General features: G+C 40.8%; 1 protein-coding gene across 5 annotated transcripts in view; it reads left to right on the forward strand.

Moving 5' to 3' along the window:
* The first annotated feature begins 5,439 nt into the window (after window positions 1-5,439).
* Window positions 5,440-18,265, forward strand: part of ATAD2B (ATPase family AAA domain containing 2B) — a 70,856-nt gene continuing 58,030 nt past the window's right edge. For 4 of the 5 annotated variants that reach the window (XM_079298036.1, XM_079298038.1, XM_079298034.1 and 1 more), the window contains exon 1: window positions 5,446-5,911. In XM_079298036.1, the coding sequence (XP_079154162.1) occupies window positions 5,756-5,911 (156 nt within the window). In that variant the 5' untranslated portion in view covers window positions 5,446-5,755. Of the gene's footprint in view, window positions 5,912-18,265 lie in introns of all 5 variants that reach the window. The other variant, XM_079298035.1, reaches the window with a different exon arrangement.

Raw genomic sequence — 18,265 nt, forward strand, 5'->3', positions numbered from 1 at the left:
AGCACACACAGGGCATCTAAAAACAAGCAGAAAATTAATTTTGAAGGCATATTTTTAAATCTTATATTTAACAAGGTTAGCCTATGCCAGAGGACATTGTCAGCTACCTATAATTAAACATCAGTCGTATTGATTGACCTTAACTTGAGAGAGAAGCTGTTGCCTGAAGCCTTCCCTAAGTGTGTGCACACAGAGCAGGAACACACTGTGAGGGAACTGGGACTGCAAAATAAATAGGAGAATAGGATCTGGTTATTGTAAATGGCAATTCCTGACTAAGACAGCACGTTCCTCTGCATAGGATGAATGGTCCTTGAAGGAATGTTAAACCTTCTAGATTGCCACACAGGAGGCTGTAGCTTAAGGAGCTGATGTCTCTAGGAAGCCAGCTGTGCACTGGAAAAGCAAGTTGTTGTTTCATGGGTGAATCAGCATTCATGACAAAGGTATTATCCTCATGCATTGAAAGGAGTATCCGCATGTTGCTGGACTCTTGGACTGTAAATACACAAGAAAATTGAATATAGCTTCAATTTTAAAATTAGTGTGAAATGCACAAGCCCATGAAAAATTCGAGGCAGCCTGAGCAACTGCTTGTACCAGATAACACACATTTGGAAATAACATACCGTGAATTCTCAGGCACTTTTAAGTGAAACTACAATGATGACATGTTAGTGTATTTTATGAGCTCGTTCTTGGGCCTATAACAAAAAAACAAAAAAAAAAAAAGCAAAAAAAAAAAAAAAAGCCACACTTTGAAAGCTAAGATTGTGTGTGAGGACTAGGGCGATTTATGAACCAATAATGTTTTTGATGGACTTGCCATATGATCCTAATCAAGCCATTATGCATTTGTATGGTGCTGAAGCTTATCTACACATGTGTTCATAAATGCCTACTTTTATTGTGAGCATTTTAGGACAGAGTCTGGTTTTTACTACAAAGCTATACATCACCCAGCATAGTAACAGGCTGGTGGTGCTACTTTCATATGATTAATGATCATAAGCACCAAAGTGAGATGATTTGCCACTTTTGTCCAAGATGGAAGTAATTTACAGCCTGAATGATAGTGAAAAACAGACCCTGCAGATGCCTGACTGCAATATCATCAGCCTATGGGTTCCACACAATTATTATTGTTAGAAAAACTATCTACTGTGACCTTAGCTCAACAGGAAAAATGTTATGGAAGCTAATGGCCAGATGTGATGGAAAGATAATTCTGAAATATTAGGAGGGAAGTTTTACCACACCCTTTTAAAATTATCTAAGAAACCCACTCTCTGATCCTGCTTCAAGTTTCACTGATGTTATCTAGTGTGGAAAATAATCTTCAGATAGGTGTGCTGATAATGATGCTGGACATTAACTATTTAATTTGAAATCATAACTATTATCCATTTTAAAATGACAATGGTAGTCTTCAAATAATGAGCCTTCTTTAATAACATAGCAAAATGCCTGCAATGTGGAGGGATTGTATCATGTTCTGTGTTTCAGGTCAAGGTAGTACCAATCCTGATTACTGGACACTGCTTGTTTGAAGTTTCCAAACTTACAACCTATGGGCCTATCTTCATAATGGACAGTTCTCAAAGGAGTAACCACACAATCTTAATTTCCTAACTTCCCCCTCAGGAAAAGGCTTAAGGGTGCGTTTACAAAAGCAAGATCTCTTGTGAATCTTTTTTTATTTCAAGATTCAACTGAAACTAGGAGGAGTTGACAGCATGATTGAGAGGCACACATATGAGCTTATAAATAGAGGCCTGAAAAGATGATTTGATTTTCATTCTTTGGAATGTTACTGCTATTCAGAGATATTGCAAAGTAATCTCTGGTAAATTGCCTATGATTGAAGCAAATGGTAACTCACTGAATAGAGCCCTCTGGTCTTTACTAGGAACAAACTCTCTGCAAAAGTTCTGAATAAGGGATGAAGGACTTTTTCTTTTGTTGTAATTCCTGATAAAATAGGGACATGTGACAACAAAATCTCCCATCTCCAAATATTTCTTGTGTCATTAAATATCATTTATGTATCAAACATGGTTTTCCATCCTAGGTAATTTTTTAATGTCTTTTTACATCATGATGTCCCAATATGACTTCATTCCCCAACTCTCTTTTAATGGAAAAGGATTCTTTTGCTCAAGTAATTTTTCATGTTTTTCCAATTTCCCACTGTACCTGCCTTGGCAGATGGTGTGGCTTCTTCTTAATACATTTTTCAGATACCTTAATCTCTTTTCTGAACAACTGGAGATAAAGGGACATTGAGCACTGCTGTAAGCTTCAGTATTCATTATAAACTGGTTCTATTTGAAATATGGCCCTTCCCAATGGCATTTATTTGTAGAAGCACTTAGACATCTGTCTGTAAGACCAAACTACAAATCTTGAAACTGAATGAGCTCTACAATTTTTTTAATGTAATACTTAGTGGAATGCGGTTTCAGTCCTTCTCCTCTTAATTATTTCATTGTCTCTCACTACTCAGAGTTTTTTTTTTTTTTCCCCAAGCATTTCCTGCATGTAGAGTGCTGAAGGGAGTTTAAATAGGTTTTTAATGCTGTTCTGTCTTCATATGGCACTTGAACCAACAACAGATAGAAAAAAATGGGAACAAGTAAATTCGTGGATTAGTGAAATTACTCTAAATCCGTTTCTACAGTAATTCATCTTTCTTTGTAAAACCACATTTAAATCTCCAAGTATGTGTGATATAAAATATTAATCCTATGTTAACATGTTCTCTGCATTAAAAAAAAAAAAATCCAATCAAAGCTACCAAGCAAACCTTGTAACTTATGATTGATTTATTTATATTGTCAGTACTAAAAATGGTGATGAGGCTGACATAGAAGCTATAAAGCCATAAGCTATTTGAGTCAAAACAACCAGCCACACCTTCTAAGAGGAACAAGACAACTAAGAAACCTGTAAATAAAACCATCTGTGAAAAACAACACAGGGAGTAAACATTCAAAATGAAGCATGTCTTTCCGTGTTTCCTACCATGCTAACATAATGAGAATGAAGCACTACAAATGTTCAAAGCAGAGATCAGGGGTTTTTAACTACATCAATCTCTCCACAGTAGTCCCTCTGGCATCATAAAGAGTGCTCTCTGGGTATGGCTCACAGGAATGAGATCAGAACAAAAAAAAAAAAACAAAAAAAACCAAACAAACAAACAAAAAAAAAGACACAACTGTGGTATAAATAGCTAGCAAATATAGAATAAATAGCTTTTGAGTTAAGGAATTTCTGTTATTTCAAGCAGATATGCACAGGCACCCAGGAAAATCAATTTGCTTGCATATTGATTAAGTTTATTTTACTTTTTAAGACTCATCAGTGTTCATGGGAGGAGGAGTGCTGGTTTGAATCAGGCATGTTGCAAGCAGATGTTATGCAAGCTTCCCCAAACAGCCCTGCCAATGACTGCAATTCTGAGTTATGACAGTCACTGTAACTGCTGCAGCCTGGGCCCTTTTTTGGGCCACTCATCCCTTGGTTTTCCCAAATTGGGGATATTTTTGTAACAAGTGCAAAAACTTGAAGATCAAGATTTATTTCCAGACCAGCAGAATCTGAAAAGCTGAGTTTCATGGCCTGTCAGTACTACGGGACAGAAATGTTGAAGTACATTATTTGTCATTATATATAATGTGATACTGTTACTGTACGTATCTCCTGGTGTTTGGTAAGGGGCAGTCTCTTGCAGTTTTCTTCTGTTCCTACTTTTGAAGGCTAAAAGGATGTGATTTCCAAATACCATTCATAAAACCCCTTATAATTTTTAATTAAAATACTCCTTTAGCCTACAATTGTATGAAATTACTGCATCCCTTCATAATCTTTAAACAGATAAGTGAAGAAACAAAGGATATAAAACATACCAAAACCAATCTCATGGAGCAGAACTACTCTGGTTTTGAAAGACCCTGAAGATTTTGGGACGGGAGATGAAAGTACTGTTGCTAATACAGATTACAAACTCTAAATAGATAATGCCACATGAGACATTAACAGATCCTACCCTGAAATGCACTGTATTTTGGAGTATCACATAAAACTAAAAATTTGTTACTATTCACAGTTGTGGGTTTTTTTTTCCCCTTGGATATTTAGAAAGCTGATTTTCTTATTATATAGTCTGATGTCATTGTTGCATATCTTCTGTTTTTAAGTACACATTCTACCATACTTTTAGAGACTGTAATCTTGAAAAGAAAGATGTGGGAGTATGCAGGTAAAACAGAATAATCGTTTGATTTTTAACTTAATAATTAATTTTATAAGTTTAATAATTTAAGTTTAATAATAATTTTTAAATTTATGGTTCTTTACTAAAATATTATCACACTTTAGATCTTTAAAAAATAAAAGATAAAGTTTGCTTGAGCCTAACAGTCAGAATCACGTGCTCAGTAATTTCATGATACTATTCTTTTCGGTTAAAGAAGCAAGCATCACTGAAATGACTTGCCCAGCAGTGCCAAACCAGTCAGTGTAAAAATTAAGGCTGAGACTTTGTCACTTACAGCTGCACGCTGGTGTTCCTAAGCTACGTTTCTTTCATAAATCTTTTTGGTTTCGGGGTTTATGTGCAGGCACTGCGATAGGGCAACAAGTGGTGAGAAAATGATTCTTACATCGACGAGAAGGGATTGGGTTCGTGCATAGGCTGAAGGGTTGTAGTTTGAGAGTAATGTGAAAGCATTTAGGATCCGCTGTAGGGTCATGCGTTGTGATCCTCGCCCCTCTGCCATGTGTCCGTGCTCAGGGGGGGCAATGAGCTCCCCGGGACCGGCACGGAGCCTGGAGCGCAGGCTGGAAACACGGGACACAGCGTGACTGGCGCCATGGGAGAAGCAAGGGTGAGCTCCCGCTAGCCTGGATATCAAGGGGATTTCTTAATAATGAGGCTCACCACACCGTGAAAAGACTTTTCCCCAAGAAATTACGCAGATCTCATTCCCCGGGAGATCCGTTCGCCCAAGCTGTCCGGTCAGCTCCTGGCAAAAGCCTCCCTGGGCGAGCAGAGCCTTCGGCTCCAGCCCCCAGGAGAGGCGGCTGAGCCCCTTCCCGGGTGCCGGCGCTGCCCTTCACCCTCCGCGGCCCCGAGCAGCCGCTCCCCGTGCCCTTGAACTCCCCAGCCCTCAGCTCAGCCCTCAGGGGGCGGCGGCGGCCCCCCCGCCCCACGGGGTCACGCCAGGCCAGGCCCGGCCGGCGGCTCTGCAGGCCGCGGCGGGGCCGTGGGGCTGTGTGGGCGCTCGGCGCCCGTCGCGGAGCCGCAGCCGGGGCAGCTCCCCGGGGACCCCCGGCCGCCGCCGCCTCCCCCGGGCCGGGCCGAGCCGGGCCAGGCCCATAGAGCGCGCGGCGCCGGGATAGAACGGCCGCGCCGGGGCCGCAGCGCCCCCAGGCGGCGGCTGGCGGGGGCGGCGCGCAGCGAGCAGAGAAAGGGAGCAGGGACAGTAATGGCGGCCAGTTAGAGCCGGGCTGAGCCCGAGAGGCGGCGGCGACAGCGGCGGGAGGAGCCGGTGCGGCTCCGGCTGCGTCTCTGCCCGGCGGAGCGGCTTCCCCGGAGGGCTTTTCTTCCTTCTTCCCTCCTCCCCCCTTTCCCCCTCTCCCTCCCCTTCCCCTCCCTGCCCGAGCCCCCGCCTGTCCGCCCTCCCTCCCTCCTCCCTCCGCGCCGGCGGCGGTGGCGGCGGCGCCCCCCGTGTCCCCCCTCGCCGGGGCCATGGTGAACACCAGGAAGAGCTCTATGCGCCCCCTGGGCAAAGCGGCGGCCGCGGCGGCCGGGGCCGGCAGCCATTTCATCTCGTCCCGCACCCGCTCTTCTAAGAGGGGCACCAAGGCAGATGCGGCCGGGCTGGAGGAGGCGGCGGCAGCGCGGGTGAGGACCGGGAGGTCCGCGGGGGACCGCAGGGAGGGAGGCGGCGAGGCCAGGGAATCGCTGGGGACAGCACCGCTGGTGCCGGGGGCGGGGGGGGCCGCGGGCACGGGTGCCGGCGGGAGGCGGGTGCGGAGACGGCTGTCGGAGGGACAGTGAGGCCGGCGGGCAGCCCGCGGCGAGGAGGCACCGCGGAGCCGGCAGGGGCGCGGGGGGAGAGCCGCAGTCCCTGTGGGGCCAGCGCCGGAGCGGCTGGGGCCGCTGACAGGGGCGGGGGCGGCGGGGACACGGGCGGCGGAGCGGCCGCGGTGCCGGTGCCCGGCGGGGCCGGCGGCGGGCGGGGGTCCGGCGGGGTCCGGCGGCGCGGGGCTCCCCCTGCGGCCGCGCCCGGCGCTGCCGCCGCCAGACAAAAGTTGGGAGCTGCGCCCGCAGCAACTTCGCAATAAACCTCGGCCCGGGTTTGGTTTGTGTGTATGTCTATGTGTATGTGTGTGTGTGCCTTTTTTTTTTTTTTTTTTTTTTTTTTTTTTTTTTTTTTTCCTTTTCCCTAAATGACCTCGATTCGGCTGGCGGCGGCTGCGACAGGAGGAAGCCGGTGTTCGGGAATGACCCCCGCCCCGTTTTTGTGGCACGGAGGGTGTAATTTTTGCCGTCAAGTTTAAGTTGAATGCTTTCCATGCCGAACTCGCTGTAGTAGTTTTGGTTAGACGGGCTAACTGCAAGTGAAATTCTACAGCCCGTTTTGGAGAATGAACATTTGGTAAATTCTAAGTGGAAGAAAGAATTCGGGAGTCTCCTTTCTTCCTTGTCTCTAAACAGCTTTGTTGGCAAAACCTGCAATTTTTGTTTTTAATTATCGAAGAATCACAGAACCAGTGAGGTTGCAAAAGACCTCTGAGATCATCGAGTCCGACCTATGACCCATCACCACCCTGTCAGCCAGACCATGGCACCGAGTGCCACATCCAGTCTTTCCTTAAACAGCTCCAGGGCCGGTGCCTCCACCGCCTCCCTGGGCAGCCCGTTCCCAATGTTTAATGATCCTTTCTGTGAAGAAATTCCTCCCACAGGAGGAACTGTGGGCAGGACTTTTGCTTTGGTTGGTGAAACTTCACGTATTGCTTTGAAGGTTTAAGCTAGTATTAACAGCTGCTTGCTTTGCTTGCATATTATAAAAGCAATGGAAATATGGAAGTGAAACTTGAGGGTCCTAGTGTTTGACGGTCCTGCACCAACTGACCACGTCCCTGCTGTGTAAAGGAGGAAGTTAATCAGCTGAGTAGAAAAACAGCAGCCAGAGGCAGACCAGAAGGATGTCACCTGGAATTCTCACAAAACATTTTACCCATCCATTTGGTCTAAAATACTAAACCAAATAGAAATCACTAATGAGTTATCCTATACCTATACATTCTATGCTTCTCTTTCAGTTCTTTCATACTTCACAGTTCTTCCCTTCCCCCATCTTACTTTTCCTTGTTCCCTATTTCTTCCTTGTTTAATTTCAGTGGACTCCTGGGGATGCAGCACCATAGCTGTAAAAAGCTGTTCTGCTTGTTCTAGTGTGCAGTTTCTGTTTATTCAGATCGTGGGTCTTGTGGTTTGTGAAGTAAAGTTTGAAGTAACCCTTACTGGCTTACTTCTCAGGGAGTTTACTGCTGCTAAGAAAACTAGCTTGGGCTTCTTTCCAAGTATTTTTAATTCATGAACAGTGTTTTTTACTACAAATCATTAAAGCACTCAAATTATGTTACTGTCATGGTGTAAGGAAAGGAGATTGTGCAAAACAGTATAAAATACTGTAAATACTTCTCAGGATATTACCCACACTTCTAAAAGAGCATTTCTTCTAAAGTTAAATGTAAATTTTGGTGTATGGGAATGAACTTGTTTCGCTTCACAAGACATCTCATGCGTTTGAGGTGGGTTTTTTCTTTCCTTTTAAGATGTAATTGCCAAATATGAGCAGAAGTTATCCAGTAAGGTTTTTTTTTCTTATTTCCCCCATCCAGTGTGTTTTATAAAATATGTATCTATCACTGTATTGTAAAGTTGTTTTTATGTAATCTTTTTATTCTTCAGATGTAAGTACTGTCGGCAATACAGTGTCTTTCTGAGCTTCTGACTCTTCTTGAAGTAGTGCCAGGGAAGGATTTCAGTGATTAGGACATGAATAAGTACAGCAGTAGGGAGACAAAGCCTTTGCTTTTGGAAGCGACTGTCGGGAGACAGATAGCGAGACTGTGTTCAGAAAGCGTGCTGGGATCCTCTTCCTTCAGTTGTATGTTTTTGGTTTGTTTCTTTTTTTTTTCCTGTTTGTTTTTTGTTTTCTTTTTGCAGTTGACTGGAACAGTCTGCCCTTTCTAAATCTTTTGGGTGTTGCATCAGGAAACCAGCCTTGCTACCAGCAGTTAATCAGGTTAATGGGCAGCTAGAGTTTGGAGCTCTGGCAGAGATGGGATGCTTCTTATTTGCAGTGTGTGACTTAATTTTCTTACATGGAGCTTTTAATTGGGACTCCCTGAGAAATGCTCTTCAATGGGGGATGTTTGTAGCCACCTTCCAGAACGTATTTTAAAAGATCATCCTTCTGTTCCTTACTAACAACAAAAAGAGCTAGTAATATAATGGCATCCTGTAAGATGTTGAGTAGACCAAATGAGGGAATAGGACTTGACTTCTATTTCTTTGGTATCTATTTCTTATTTCCTTCTTAATTTTTCTTCTTGGATTTTTCTGATGTAATTTTTTGTGGGGTTTTTTTTGGGTTTTTTTTGGGTTTTTTTGTTTTTTTTCCATTTGTTTGGGCTTTTCACATGCGTTTTTAATGATAGGCTTGACTCTCTCCCAAGAACTTAAGTTTCTAGTCTTCTGCTTTAATATTATGTTAAGTTATATGTGAATGGTGTCCTTTTTTGTTTGCTCTGAATCTGGAGGCAACACACATTTTGTGGAAATGGACTGTAATATCTAAATGCCTTTATCATGTTGAGTGTATTCCCTCAGTAGTACTCACTCAGCTTGGAGAAAGCAATGACGTCAGGCTTTGAAAAGTAAACTGGTTTGAATTATTGATTGGCGACCATGCAGTCAGTGATGGAGATGAATACATGTGTGTCTGTCTGCTGACCAGAAGCCAGATTAAAATGAACAAAATCCCTCACTAAATGGATCAAGGAGCCAAGAAGTTTATTGTCTGAGATGATGTCATAGCAGAGTGCATAGAGAGGGTACAGAGGGGAAAAACTGGGCTTTGTTTTCTTGCTGTTTCTAGGACTGATTTAGACTCTATTTAGTAGATTTTGAAGCTATGCTTACATAAATATATATTCTGTTGTTGTACAAATTATACATATATGTGTAAAAATACAGATTTTTTTTTCTTGTGAGCATTAAAATTTGGGAAGGGTTCTAGCTTTATATTAAAGCATTAATTATGACAAGAAAAACTGATCAAAATCTTCTATAGAGACATAGAATTTTAACATGAGGCTTATAGGTTCAGTGGGCTTCATTCACACAATGAAAAAAATTGAGGATCCTGTGACCATAAGTCTTTAAATTTGCACTTTGTGCAAATTCTACTGATGTCTGATGTTTTCAGATACTGAGTTGTGATTGTTGGCAACACTTCTTTGGCAATTGAAATAATTTTTCTTAGTCATCTCAAAGCACAAATCAAAAGTGTTGATCAAGAATTCATTGTGTAATAAACACTATTAAATCTTGTCAGCGTACTAGTTAGACATTTTAGAAATGTATACAAGGTTAGCTTAATTTAATTAGCCGAGAAAGCATTAGCAGTGCCTTAAGAGCTACTCGAGGGCACGGTGATAATTGTAACACATGATCCTCGCTAAAAGTAGCGCTGCCGACACTGTTCAACCTGCGCGGTGCAGCCCTGAGCTCTCCATTGTACTTAATTGCTAATGGGAGCACTCAGGGGCTGCAGGAGTGACATCGGTGCTGCAGTGAGGAAAGGTACAGAGCCAGGCAGCCTGTCTGTGTGATGCCAGGGTGTTTCAGAGTCCCTCATTGGAGTTTCTCCATTTATAGCAATAGAAGTGTTTTCTGATTTCTGGGTGATAATGCAGCTTTTGCAGCATAAACTTGTTGATACATTTTACTCTTCAAAAAGCCTTTAATGGTCAGTTGTTGAAAACATAGGAAATGAAAAACTTATTATGATTTCTTTTAAATTGCAAATTTTAAACATAATCAATAGAGCTTTCTAAAAATCAAGTTTTCCTTTATGAAAGACTCTGGTGTATTTTCTTTCTTGTCTGTGCAAAGTGTCTCACAGTGTTCTGGATGCTGTGGTGTTTAGAATAAAGCTATAGAAAAAATTAGATTTTCCTTATGCTGGATAAATGACACTTGCTGACCACCTGCATGTAAAGCTCTTCAAGAAAAAAGCTCCAGTCCAATATCTGTGTTTTAGAGAACCACATTGCCTTCGAGTTTGCACTAGCATCAGTAAAGGTGCTGAGGCCAATGCTTTTACTGTTCTCTGGAATACATCCTGAAATATAAAGCCTTCTGAAGTTATTCCAAACAATTTAATTTAAATCAAGATTCCCAGGAAAGCTCATCTTTTCAGTGTGTAATAAAATCTCGGGTTCTTTCTGGTTTAGTGGTCTGCTGCTCTTTTGGGATTTATCAAGGAAAAATCAGTGTTGTAAAATGAGTCGTGCAGGCCATTCCTTGGCTGTGTGGTGTTAATATAGCTATGAGCAGTGGGAAATGGAGCAATTGTTGGAAACAGTCTTTGTTCAGGGTTCTCTCAAAATACCATGCAGTTGGCATTTATGATCCTTTTGTGGTACTGAAGGGCTGTCCTGATTTTGAATTCTTCTTATGTATCCTGCCAGATGAGTCCAGGCTGCTCTCAGGACACCTGAAGTGTCCGTGGTCTGTTTTGGGAGGCAGTGGTGCATCCTTGCTGTCACACTGTTCCAGGGCCTTCAAAGGAAGCAGTCTCAGGGCTAATCCAGTGAATGGATAAGACCTCCAAAGAGTACTCAGGAAATGGTATTGATGTTTTGTGTGCTGTATTGCTTCCCCTGAATATTGGGCTTGTCCCAAAGTAATATTAAAAAAAGCTGCTTCTCCAACTACTGTCTCTGTCTGAACTTCAAACAGAAGGTTTGACCCATGGCTGTGAGACAGCCCATGACAATTTTGTGAGAATCACATACAGCTCGGGGTTATGCAAGATAATTAGCTCAGGTAATTATATTCTGATCACCTCCATCCCCCTGCAGCTTCAATTGCATGTGGTATGGTTTTACACATCCTGCCCTAAATTGTTGAATGTTTGCTGTGCTATGGAAAAGTTTTAATTCCAATCTAATGATGCTTTGAATGATTTCTCTGTAAAACTTTATAAAACCCATCTTGAACCAAAGCAAGTAGGCATCAGTGAGCTGAAGCTTTCATTGCTGTGAATTTTGCTTGCTGTTTTGTAGCTGTGACCCTTTGAAAGATTGCTGATTATTTATTAGATGTTTTAGTTCTAATGGATTACTTTTTCTGTGAGTAATATCACTCATGAAGCCATTTATTTCAAAGGGAGCTGACAATATGTTTTTATCCTTTTTTGTGTACACTTCATGCTTTGCTGGTTTTTCTAAACAATTTTTCAGACTGACTTCACTCTTGAAATATTGTCTTCATTACCTTTGATGAGATTTTCATGGTTTATTTTAACCATTAATTCTGCTTTAAATTGTTCAAGTGTTGGTTTGCATTTATACGTGCTTAGATTTTTTTTCTGAATAAATTTAGTTTGTTTCTGCTTGGTAGCTACTAAAACAGGCACCTTTTTAACCTTAGATTAGTGTATAATCTTTTGTAAGCCTTTGCATTTTGCACTGAGTATGTGTATGCTGTAACAGCTTCAACTCCAGCTGAACTAGGTATGAAAGAGGTAGTTTTAGTTCTCCTATTAGAAATACAGAACTTAGAACCTTCTCCAAGTTCTACAGTTCTTGTTGCCTGTATTGAATTTTGTGGTTTTACCTTTATGCTTGTAGTAGTGTCTGCTGATGGCCTAACTAATGTAAAGCTTTGATAGAAAGTTTGTGTCCAGTAGCACTTGGAGCAGAGGCTTTGGTTTGGTTGTTTTCATAATTTGGGAAGGGGGCATTTTGCTTTTCTCCAGCCTCAAGACAGTTCCTTTATTTTAAATGGATAAATAATTGAGCCAAGCTATTTAAATAACCTGAAATGAAGAAGCTGTTCATTTTCTACATGTGGAAGAGATTACTTGCAGTGAAATTTGTTGCTGTGCTTCAGCAATCCCTCATTCCAAATACTTAATAACTATCCTCTATTATTTCTATGATGTATTGCTCAGGTTTTTATGATGATTTAAATTTCATTACATTAATCTTAAGATTTCTATAACAATTGTACACAGTTCTATTTTTTTCTCCTTTGAAAATACTATCTTCAAGAACATTGTAGCTAGGGGTGCAGAAATGTTTTTTAATCTTATTTTTCATCCACACAGAAGGCCACCTTCCTAGTTTCCCTTGCTATAGATACATCCTTGCTTAGTTTAGTGAGTCTATTTCCTGGTGGTGTCCAAACCTTGGGGAACAGTCTGGTTCAGGCCTTCTCACTGTGTTCTCCTCTTTACTATACTCATTTAGATAATTCTGCTTCTTTATTTAGGTTTATATGTTAAACAGAAACAAGATAGATTTTTCGAGGACTTAGCGTAGGAATAAACATTTGAATGTTTTCATTTTTTCCACATCAGAATTGTAATAATTCTTGGTGTTCAATTAATTACATAAATATAGTTTCTGCTTTAAAAGTTTTGTTAACAGAGTCTAGAAACTCACAGAAATGGTTATTGCAGTTCTGACTAAAAATGTGTTACTTGTAAGTATTCCTTCAGTGTTAAATAAGGATCAGTGGTTTTGAAAACTCTCCTTAAGTTAAGCTACTAGAAAAACTTCTAAGTGAGGTGTGGACCCCATACAGCAAGTAGAGAACTCTTCTCAGTGGGTTTGCTCTTCTGCAGGTGTGTGATTTCACATGTGCTGCAAGCTGTGAGATCTGGCTGTGAACTCTGCACTTGTGAAAACAACAGGCTGGCCAATATTAATGCTTGCCAGGCCATTTGATCAGCTGGATCAGGATCACGTTACTGCTCCAGCTGAAACTAATCTTCTCCACATCCTCTGGCTTCCCTTTCCCTCCCCTCCATCCTTCTGATTTGATTATCAGCTGAAATTTCACAGTACCATCCTAGTTTTGGTGAAGGCATGGAGAAGAGGAGGAGTGCTGGTGGTGGAAATGCTTGGAGCAGGGTGCTGATGATGGGAGGATAAAGCTCAGCTCACTATTTATGGCCTCAGTTTGGGCACAGGCTGCTCTGTAGGTCACTCTCCCTTTCTTGCATGAACCAAGTAACCTGTAAATTGCAAGGGTTTTTTGTGTGTCACACTGAACCTGTTGACAGGCACTCAGTGTGGATACAAACAGGTGCCTTTTTCTGCAACAGACAGAGGGAATGGTTGCAGGTGTGAAAATCCCCAATTAACAGTGCTTGTATTTTTAACTTGTAAACTTTTAACTTTTCTCAAAAGCTTACACATTTATTAAATAACCTGAATTCTAGCATTGAAGAGCTTCAGGAAATAAGATGGAAATAGGTTGAAATAATAAAGCAGATCTTCCAGCACAAGAATTTTTTTTTTTTAATCTGAACAAATGTGGAAGAATTTATTCTTCTGAAAAAAGTCAAGAGGATGGTATTCTTTGTGTTCTTAATGGCTATATTGATGGGAGCATTGTTCACTGAAAAAATCTACAGAAGCTGAATGTTAAAAGGATTCAGATCATCCTGCATTGGAGGCATTCTTTACTATCATTACCACTAATGAAATACATCGTTAATAGTTGTTTATTCCAAGATCATCAAGCACTTAAGCACGAACATTATTTTTCCTTAACACCTGTGGAGAGCCAATGTCTGATAAATGACTGTGTGCAAACAAGTGGAAATTAGAGAACTGTAACCAGGAGATGTGTTCTTTTAAGCTGACATTCTTTTTTCAAGCTGTCAGCAAGGTTAACGCATCAGGGCCTTCATGAAACTTGGAGTTCTCACTATGGTAGTTAATGTGCTCTAATCCCAATACGTTTATTTTTCAGCTTTTTGTCATTTGAAGGCTGAGGCAGAATGGTTTGGGTTGGGATGTTGAAGATCATCTCTTCCCAATCCCCTGCCATGGGCAGGGACACCTTCCACTAGACAAGGTTGCTCAGAGCCCCAACCAATCTAGCCTTGAAATAAAAGTGCTTTTACACTGGGTTTTTAGGACACAAAGGTAGGTGTTCAGCCTGCAGCTGTATGTTGTGTACCATCACAAATACAGTCTGCTGTATTATGCTCGACCTCAAGTTCAGTCATGTTACCTTCTTTCCCCAGACAAGTGTATCAGGTCTTACCTCTTCCCACTAAGCCAGTTCTCCCCTACATAAGGGGCTGAAGGTACTTGCCAGGAAAATGTGGGTTGGGGTGGGGAAGAGAGGAGCTTGTGAGGATGTGTTGGTGCTGGAGAGAGTGGATAGTGTGGTGTGTCATCCTGAAATTAGGGCATAGTGTGATGTGTAAGGCAAGGTGTGGTACCTGGTTTGAGCATGATGATGAGAGCATTTCAGCTACTGAACGTTTGTACCAAGAGAAAGAGTTTTACTCCTCCTTCTCTTCCCCCCTGCCTTTTTTTTTTTTTTTTTTTTTGTAAAGAAGCTATAAAGCAAAGTGGTGAACTTAAAAAAAAAAAAAAAAAAAAGGATTTGAAGGGATTTATTAGATTCTGGTCAGATGACATGATCGTAGTCATAAGAAAATTTGTTGATCTAGTAAGCAGAATTTGGAACCAAACAAAACTTAAAATATCTCAAAGAGATGGTGAAGCCTTCTGATTTTTTAAAAATTGCTTAGTATGCTTAGCCCAAAAATGCATTAGCTTAGTGCTAGCAAAACCCAGCTCTTACCTAAATCTCATCAATAGATCTTAACACAGATCTTTAATGCAATTAAATTTTTAGGAGTTAATGTTTTAATCCATATTTTTTTACCTTTCAGAAACTGATACACAAAGGAACAACTGGCTTTTCCAGAACCACCTGACAGGCAGCTAAACAATGTATTTAGTATATTTTATTGGTGTTTGAAATGTGTTGTAGTTTCAGCAAAAGCAAGTTATTTGTTAACTGAATAGTTACATAATATGAGGGCAAGTATGAGACATGAATTTAACTAATTGGGGTACTGGGGACAGTCACATTTTTTTAATGAATAACTGTTTTACTTTGGAAAGACAGTCTTCTTATACTGTAGAATATAAAAGTTTATTAAATGCACTAAATATTCCTAAGTATTTTAGATCTTTTAATGGATAGCCCATTTCAAGAACTTTGCATGAACTGTTTTTTTTTCACGTGTATTTTGAAAATAAGAGTTCCAATTAATATTCTGGGACATCCAAGAAGATGTGTTGTTAATCAAAATATGTATTTTAAAGTAGAAAATGGAAAGTTAGAAATAACCAGGATTTAGTTTCTCCAACGTCAGTAAAAATAAGATTGAGACATGTCTGAAATTGTTGTCTTTTCAGAGAGTCAAGTGAAGTGGAAAAAGTTACATTTCAATATCAAAAGCTAGGATTTGCCTAAAGTTAGAAGCAGAGGTTTTTGAAAACCTGTGGCTGGAACAGATTTTTTGAAAATGTTTATTTCTTTATTATTATTAAGAGAAAGTAACTTTCAGGGTCTTTCGAGCTTCTTTAGTGGGTAAAAAGAAAAGCTATGTGTGCATTTAACAAAATGCAGAGAAATCTGACTGTTCAGCTGAAGGTTGGAGGTCAGAGCATTCATTTCATGTCTTGGCCGTGGGAAGGGGCTGTAGAAGGAGCAGCGTGTGCGGCACTGGGGGCGCGTTGCGAGCGGTGAGCGGGGCTCAGGGTGCGGCGCTCGCTGCGCGGGGCGTGCCCCGCACACGGCGGGACAGCCCGTGCGCCGTGCTCGGTAACTCACCTTCGTGTCTGAGTACAGACCGACCTGTGGCAAACCAGACTGAGGCTTTTTCAGAAATTGCAAGGCGTGGTTGTGGTTTGAATGTTGTATCGTCTCTTATTTGAGAACTCGGTGAACTTGTGTTCACATGCTTGGAGATGCCAGTGGTAGAGATGGTTTGTACTCATCCTTTGTGTCCAGGACTACTGGATTAGGATTATTTTGGGGTGTTCAGACCAGCAGTATAGTGAAGATTTACTTTGGTTGTTCTGTTGGCCAGGAGATTCAACTTAAAAAACAGAAGAAACAAAACACCCCTATCCTTTCCCCTTCAAAAATGCTACAAGTAATCTTTTTATTTTAACTTGAGAATTAATCAAATGTCATGCTTTGGCCAACTGGTTCCTGTGATACACCTGAAGGCACTGTCAGTGAGTACTCCTCTGCTGTGAGTGTTCTTCAGTTCTGTTGAAAGACTGTACTGGTGTAGTCACTGTTCTAAGAGGATAAATTGAGAGGGAAAAGATCAGTTTTATTAATTTATTTCTAGTTTGTGTTTTCCAGACTTTAAGGACTACATGTTTTAAATAAATCTCTGTTAGTATCAAATTAGTGTTTTGAGATTTAGGGATGAATAGAGAAGAGACTACTGGTAATAATGTATAGCAGTGTATTTGTAGCTTGCTCACAGATGGGTAATAAACAGTGTTTCTGTCTTTCTCTGTTTTATACAAAGCAGAGAAATCATAAAGATAATATGCAGCTCTATGTATTTTCTTGCTTTATTATTCATTTTAGCTTTTGTTTCTATGCATATCAGTACTATTAGTTCAAATGCCTTCAGTCAAGGTGTGTTACCAGTTTACTCCCCACTGCTCTGCCTAAATTGAATCTTAGCTCAACAGATGATTTCTGGTATTCATTCAGCTGTCACATTCCATTTTGCTCTTGAATCCAAAGATAACGAAGACTGTGTTTTGCCAGTCTACACCATGGATGGTATCCTGTTAATGCCAGTTATTTCCTTTACTCGTTTTTAGCAAGAGTGCTTTATGTAAGAGGTGGTTCTGGTTGTTCTGGATCACAGCTGGAGTTTGCTGGGTTTCTCTTTTCTGTTGGATCAATGCAGTTGCACTAAATTTTATTTCTCTCTTTTTACCTTCTGACACTATGTAAAGTAATTTTTTTGATTCTTCTGTGCTTGCACTTTCTTTGTTGCTTTGGTATGCTTGAAGGCAATTCTGACACGATTAAGATTTTATTAATTCATATTCTCTGCATTCTCTCAGCATGTCAGTGCGTTTGCTTCAGTGCCAGTGTTTCATTAGGAGCTTTGAGTTCAGTGCTTTGGTTCCTACTTCTGCAATTGCATTATTAATTTCTTAATTTTTAAGTTTGATGCTTGTATCATATCTTTCTAGTCCCAGAACATTTTCATGATATCTATTCTGAAGTAATAAGTTTCTGGGTTGAAACTGAAGTGCTATTTTTAATCATTAAAGGTATAAATGGTTTGAGACCCAGTTCCTTGAGGGAGCAAGTTGAGTGCTGTAGAATCATTAGACCTGTTTTACTATAAATGGGAGGAAGCAGTGGATAGACTACTCTCTGTAAAGGCTTCCCAAACTGAAATTAATTTCCTTTCTTGTTCTGGTGTATCCCAGTTTGGATAATCTCTTGGGTGTTGTGGAAACTCTGTCTCCGTATTTTACTCTGGGTAGTGAAGGTTCTGGATGGTAATCTGATTTGATTCCCTAGAGCTTGGATTTTTAAGATTGTCTGTTAACTGGAAAATGGAGCTTGGATTCTTGGTAATATATTTAAAATTTCTGTGATTTCAATTTTGTAGTAACTTTGTCACTACTTCATGGTAAAACATTTTCTGTGTTAGTGCATCTTGCACAGCATGTACTCTTAACGTAGGTTAATATTTGGACTTTAATATCTTAAAATTTAACTTGGTTTGTACTTGCTGAGTTTGTGCATAGAGTTAATATGCCGACAAGTGAGGCTCAGCTGAAAATAATAGCCTAAACAAAGAATAACCTAATTAAATAAGCCCCTTAATTGCTAGTCTGGTTCCTTAGGCAGCTGCAAGGAACTGATCGCTCATGTGATCACATTGACTGCCTGCTCTTGCAGTTTTTGTAGCTATTTGCCAGTATATGTTCTTTTGACAGCATTAGAGATCTCAAAGATACTCAGCTTTTTTGAATCTTGTGAATATTTGTATCAGAGGGCGACCTGAAATAGCAGAATTTACCTCTATTGCCAGTGTTTTGTTTTAAGTGCCAGCTGACAGGACAGGATCCTAACTAAATT

This window comes from Erithacus rubecula (genome assembly GCF_903797595.1).
Source record: "Erithacus rubecula genome assembly, chromosome: 2".
In the NCBI taxonomy this organism is placed as follows: domain Eukaryota; kingdom Metazoa; phylum Chordata; class Aves; order Passeriformes; family Muscicapidae; genus Erithacus; species Erithacus rubecula.